This window comes from Papio anubis, chromosome 1, assembly GCF_008728515.1.
Source record: "Papio anubis isolate 15944 chromosome 1, Panubis1.0, whole genome shotgun sequence".
Taxonomy (NCBI): domain Eukaryota; kingdom Metazoa; phylum Chordata; class Mammalia; order Primates; family Cercopithecidae; genus Papio; species Papio anubis.
Window position 1 is genome coordinate 39,745,424 of NC_044976.1, and position 6,482 is coordinate 39,751,905.

At 58.0% G+C, this 6,482-nt stretch overlaps 1 protein-coding gene across 1 annotated transcript; it reads right to left on the minus strand.

Moving 5' to 3' along the window:
* Window positions 1-290: 290 nt before the first annotated feature.
* Window positions 291-6,218, minus strand: EDN2 (endothelin 2). Its single transcript, XM_003891681.2, has 5 exons — window positions 6,039-6,218; window positions 5,548-5,704; window positions 3,982-4,104; window positions 2,608-2,706; window positions 291-1,027 (listed from the first exon to the last, which is right to left on the minus strand). Exons 1-5 carry the CDS (start codon window positions 6,184-6,186, stop codon window positions 934-936), a joined length of 621 nt encoding a protein of 206 aa, XP_003891730.2. The 5' UTR covers window positions 6,187-6,218; the 3' UTR covers window positions 291-933.
* Window positions 6,219-6,482: the final 264 nt, after the last annotated feature.

Consider the following 6,482-nt stretch of genomic DNA (forward strand, 5'->3'; position numbering starts at 1 on the left):
GGCTTCTTCCACACATGCTCCTGGGAAAGGGCTGGCCATTGGTTACTGGCCTGATGGGAACATAGGTCCTGGAATCCTGATGTCACAGCTGCAGGTGGCTGTCGAGGCACATAACAGAAAAAAGCCCAGAGAGGGCAGGCTAGCAGCCAGAGACATCCAGCAAGTGCGGGAGTGGAACCCAGCCACCTGCCCCAGCCCTTTCCTTCTTGTGTCCTTCAACTTCCAAGCGGCCCCTTCTTGAGAGCAGCCTCCAACCCCCTGCCTTGGCCAAGACAAAAAAGCAGAGTACATTTCCTCATTTATTATAAACACAAGTTCGCAGGTAAATAGAGGGTCTAAAAAATACATTAAAATAAATAATTGGGATTCTTGAAGTTCTTAGAGCAAATAAGTTATATACAGATGGGAGAAGCAGAGCAGGCCCTTCTCACTGGGAGGGTCCCGAGGGAATGAGGGTGCAAGGACTCTGGGGAGGGAAAGCTGGAGAGGACACAGCCAGCCAGGACACCAGCCCCACAGGAGCCGTCCAGCCTCCAGGACTGGCTGAAGCACGAGTGTTTGCAGCTGCACTGTTGCTCCTGCTTTGTAGCCCAGCAGACAGGACACTCCTCAGGACGCAGCCTCCAGATGAATGTACTCCCCATGCAGTTCCTTCCAGCAGAGCTGTGGGCCTGCAGCCAGCGCTGGAGGCTGCTCTGCAGTCTAGAAGCCGAGGGCTTCCCCGGGCAGTGTGAGGACACGGAGCTGCCTTGGAGGAGGCTCCCTCACCAGGGCGAGGAGGCCAGAGCTTGTGCCAATCCTGGTAAATGGGTCCCGCTGTCTGGGAGCAAGGCCCTGGTCCAGGAAGCAGGCAGAGAGTCTACAAGCCTTGGCCACTTCTCTCCTCCTGTCTCCCCACGGGCTTCCTTCCCAATGTTCCTCCAGCTCACGGCACTATCTCTTCCTCCACCTGGAGTGTGTGGGCCGCGGCTCCCGCATCGCCTCCTGCTGTCGCTTGGCAAGGAGGCTCTTGACTGTGGAAATGTCCCTGGGAATCAAGAAGGGTCAACTTAGCATCTCAGGAGATGTGGACTGTCCAAGAGCTCCCCACGAGAGTAGGGGCAATGGGGCTACAACCCTTGCCCAGATCCTGGGGTCACAGCTGCCCTGGGGTCAGAGAGCGGCCACAGACTGAAAGCAAGGTCTGCACAACCAGCACAGGCCAGCCCAGGCGTTGAAGCTTCTCTGCACATGAGGACTTTAACAGAGTTAATGTTCAACATCAAATGCTGCCAGAATGAGTGGACAGCCAAGCACATCCCTGTGGGTCTCCCGTCGTCTGCCTTCCCACTTCTTTCCACACCTTTCCGCACCTTTGCTCCTGCTCTTCCCCCCAGGCTGTGTGTATTCCCCTCACCCAGATGCCACCTGCTAAAATTCTACTCATTCTTCGAGGTCCAGCTCAAGGCAGTCCAGCCCAGAAAACAGGGCACCCCGCTGCCCTTTGAACCTGGGTGGGTGGCCACATCCTGGCTCAAAGAACTCTCATCTGGGAGCCAGGAGGCTGGCTTCAGTTCCCAGCGAAGGAAACTTGGGCAACGATCTCAGCCTCTCTGATCCCCTTTCTTAGCTTGTAAAACAAAAACAGGCCTGAACTGCCCAAAGTGAGTATAAGGTTGGCCAAGCCACTAGTGTGTGCGTTTGAAAAGTCTTGTACTCATTTTTTTCATTCTCAGAAAGTTCTTAAGTTTATGTTGGGTCCTGTCCATCCCACCATCCTGCCTTTTCTCCTATTTTTCTGCCGCCCCCAAAAGGTGAGAATCCCTGAGGGGCTGAGCTGGGTCCTGGGACCTGGCCAGCTATGAGGAGCCCTCAGTGGCAGAAGTGGGAATGGCAGACCCCTCCACAGCTCCCACAGGCACAGACCCTCGGCTACACACTTCATGTGCGTCCACTCATCTGACCTCACAGCAACCCCAGGCGGGGATGGCTGGTGCAATTTCCCTGTTTCCCCTGTTCAAATCATAGGAACTAGAGGCACGGTGAAGTGGAGGGGCAAACCCAAGGTCACAAAGCTTGTTCCAGGCTGGGCTGGTGTTCAGATCAAGCAGTCCCTGCCCCAGAGGCTGCCCCTACAGCCACTCTGCTGCCCGGCAGGTGCAAGTGTCTGTTCTTGAGTTGGTTTGGTTGAACAAGCATTCATGGGCACCTCCTAGGGGCCAGGTCTGAGTCACATTGAGGCACCAGGGAGGACATGCAATCTGGGCAGCAGAGAGGGAGCAGGCTGGGCAGGTGGCCCCTCTGGACCCCAGCATGTGTGAGATGCTCCATTCTGCACAGCCTGAACCAACAACTGTGGTCCTTCCCAGTCATGAGCCTTCAAACCCTCTTCAAAGTCCACTTCCAGACCTAGTGGTAACGAAGAGCACAGTGGGTAAGAGCACAGACTCTGGGGTCAGCCAGATGCCGCTGACTGCTGTGTGACTTTGGGCAAGCGGCTTCCCCTCTCTGAGCCTCAGTTCTCTTTGCTCCCCAATGAGGACCCAGGCCTGCCTCGCATAGAAAATATAGGACATGTGCAAGGCATACAGGAGGTGATCAATCTGTGCATGTGTCCCACACCCTCACCTCAGCCTTTGGAGAAGCTCTCCTCTAGTGGCCCCTGTCTTGCCAGTCTGGAACACGTCTGCTGGGGACTTCCGGCTTGGGACTGCCCGGGCTTCAGTCCTGCATTAGGGCCCAAGTGAGGGACTGCCCAGAGCCCTGAAGCGACCTGGCTGCAGGCCCAGCCCAGCCCCCACCCCATCCCCATCCCCATCCCCATCCCCACCGGCCTGCAGGAGCAGATCCATTTCCATCCCTGTGCACCTGGCATCTTTCCTTTCCCAGGTGGGGTGTAGACCGAGGAAAACTGAGCTACCACGAATGTGCTCTTAGCCCCAAAAAGAGGCAGCTTTTTTTGCCTTCCCAGAATCTGGCCACCTGCAGCCGCAGGGGAAACCAAGGCAGGGTGGAGCCTCAGCTGGAGCCCCAGAGGAGGAGTTTCTTGTAAACCATCATGGGAACTGGAGCTTGGGACTTTTTTTTTTTTTTTTGAGACTGAATTTCACTCTTGTTGCCCAGGCTGGAGTGCAATGACGCAATCTCGGCTCACTGCAACCTCCGCCTCCCGGGTTCAGCCGATTCTCCTGCCTCAGCCTCCCAAGTAGTTGGGATTACAGGCACCCACCACCATGCCCAGCAGTTTTTTTGTATTTTTAGTAGAGATGGGGTTTCACCATGTTGTCCAGGCTGGTCTCGAACTCCTCAGCTCAGGTGATCCACCCGCCTCGGCCTCCCAAAGTGCTGGGATTACAGGTCTGAGCCACCACGCCTGGCCAGAAGCTTGGGACTTTGAAGCCAGTTTGGTTTTCCCAAATTCTCCATGTGGATGAGGGAAGGAACAAAGCCTCACACCACTTTACAGATGGGAAAACTAAGGCTCAGGTAAGAGAGGAGACATGGCAAAGGCTCCCCAGCAACTCTGGGGCTACCCTGGGATGGTGACATGGCTTCCCAACTCCAGATGCCATTTCTTCCCTGAGCAAGTTGCAAAGTCCCCTGAACCTCAGGTTGGAATCCAAAGTCCAGTAGGACTTGATCAGACAGAACCAGGCCCAAGGCCCGGCCCTCCTTCTGACAAGCTGTGCAGCCTGACATGTCCTGCCCCCTCTCTGGGCCTGAGTTGCCTCAGCCGTCACTGGCAGACTCTCTCCTGCCCAGCAGTGAGGACATGAGTGTTCCCAGAAGCCCCCAGAGCTGGGCATCGGGAGGCCCCCAGGGGTGACTGGTTCTTGCAGGAAGGGATAGTGCCATGGACCCAAGCAGCCTGTGGGCCCCTGGGTCGCTGCTCACCCCCAACTTGCCACTTCGCTCCTCTGCTAGTCTCCCAGACACCTGCTTCCCAGGGCATGCCTGGGCTTGCAGCTACCCTAAGCCCCTGCAGGCTGGGTGCCCACCTACCAGGGCCTTCGAAGGCAGAAGGTGGCACAGGAGGGGTCCCTGGCGCTGGAGCACTGACAGCGCCTTGGCAGGGAGCGGCGCCGGCGTCTTGGCGGGTTTCCCAGGCCGTAAGGAGCTGTCTGTCTGTGGGCGGGCAGCCAGCAAGGTAGTGGTGTGGGGTGGAGAGAGAGAGAGAGAGAGAGAGAGAGGATTAAATAAACCACAACCACTGGCAAGCAGGGACTGTCCACACTGCCCACTGGGACAGCCACCTATGCCAGCAGGTGCCAGTGAAAGGTGACCAGCCCCTGACCTCAAGAAGTCATACCACTGAAGTCACAGGCTCCTCCACAAGGGTCCTGGTAGCCCTTGGCAGGACCCTTCCCTTCTCTGGGCCTGGCTTGGCTCAGTCAGAACTCCCAGCATTGGGGGAAGGAAATCTGTGATTCTATCCGAAGTTGGGAATTGGGAACCTCCTAGTCTCTCTCCCCTCTCAGTCTGGCTGGTCCCCCTGTTCTCAAAGAAGGCTCTCAGCGAGCTCTAGAGGAAGGGCGGCCACTCCATCTCCCAGAAGTAAACACAGGCTCGTAGCTACGCTGCCCCCACCTGGTCCCCACTTGCCTGGAGGGGTAACAAATGCGCCTTAGAGGCTTGACTTGAAAGTGAGATGTGTGCGTGTGTGCGTGTTCAGATGGGACTGATTTCAGATTCAGAGTCTGATCAAGTGGGCCAGGGGAAGGGCAGGGGCCGCAGCTGGCTGGACCAGCACTTTCGAGTGACAGAGCTAATTTTAGACGGTGTGGCTGGAGTCCTAGTGACTCCAGGTAGACGCAACACGCAGGGACTGGCAGGGTTCCCGCCCTAAGCAAGTGTTTGGATGCGGATTAGCTTCACACACGCTTACGTGCAGGGCTTCTCTTGCCTTTTGCAATTTGGGGAAGGGAAAAAAATCACAAACACACACAGGAACTTCAACTGAAGGTATGCAGTGGCCTGGAGGCAGTGAGGGTGCAGGCAGAACAGACAGCACTGGGCTCCCACCCGGGTGTAGCCAGTAGCACAGGGCAGGTTCTCATCTGTCGTTTGAGGGAATATCCTGCCTTATGGGGAGGATGGGGGGCGCCTGAGATGATAATGCACGTGCAGTGCTTGGCAAAGAGCCTGGCATAGTCAAGGCACGGGCGCTGTCACTAATCGTATTATTCTTGGAAGAGCATGCAGAGGCAGCATGGCAGAGACTGTGAGCTCCGGCATTCCCTGACCGAGGATGGTGCCTACCCTTACGATTACCTGTGTGATCTTGGGGAAGGCGCTTAAGCTCTCTGAGCCTCAGTACTTGAATCTGGAAAATGGGGCCAACACTTGCTTACCAGGCTGTCTTAAGAATTCTCAGGAGATAGCCCTCTTTATGGCTCAGGTTGTCCTCACTCAGGAATTGAAACAATTAACTACTGATATTAGCCAACGCCCCCACCTGGAGGCCCAGGGAGAGCTGGACTGTGTCAAGCTTCCCTAGCATGCCAGTAGTTCCCACCCTGACACGCTGCCCCAGAGCTCCTCCTGCCCCCCATCCCCACGGATACTCACTCAGGAGTGTTCACCCAGATGATGTCCAAGTGGCAGAAGTAGACGCACTCCTTGTCGAGCCAGGAGCTGCAGGAGCAACGGCGAAGCCGCAGGTGGGTGCCTTGGGCATGAGGTGAGGATGCTGGCTGCTCCAGGGTGGCAGCAGCCTGGCCCTTCCCTGCATGCACAGGAGGGAGAGAGAGGCGGAGAGGTGGGTTGGGGTGCCTGGCACATCCCGGAGTGGGGGACCCACCGGGCCCCTCCTCTTGCATAATCGAGGGAGTTGGCACTCTTGCTGCTCAACAGCTCCAGGCCAGCCCAGGAAAGTCCCAGCAGCCCGTGGGGAGCCTGGGCGCCTCTGCATTTGCAGAACCGTCCCCCTGTGACCACTGCCGCCAGGCTCCAGCCCCTGTCTGCCCCCAGCTGGCTTGGGAGGCACTGCAGCCCCAGGGGGAGACACAGGTAGACAGACCCAGGAGCTGTAGGCAGCAGGTGAGGCCAGGGCAGCTCACCTTCATGCAGGGCCACGAGCAGGGCTAGCGCAACAGAGCACCAGGTGGTGGGCATGGAGACCATAGCAGCGGCGGAGCGGGCGGGCTGGCCTGGAGCAGGGAGCGCCTGTTGCCAGTGTCCTGGTGTTAAGCTGAGCAGATAGCTCATTGCCTCGGTGCCCTGGCTGCCTCTTATACCAGGCGTTGTGCCCCACCCCTTCTGGTCCAGCCCTGCCCCGCTGCACCGGCGGGCTGGGAGCCAGGGACACCGCCTCCTCCCCGGGCGCCCGGCCCGACCCAGCCTCTGCAGTGAAGGGGGGAGGGAGATGGAAGGCCCGCTCCTCCCTCTGTGCCTGGAGCACCTCTGGGAGTCCTGAGGATCCCCGGCAGTCCCCAGGGGCCCCTCGCAGTCCAGCTGGACTTCCTCAAGTCACCCCCAGCTGCCCCAAGCCCCCTCCCTCACTC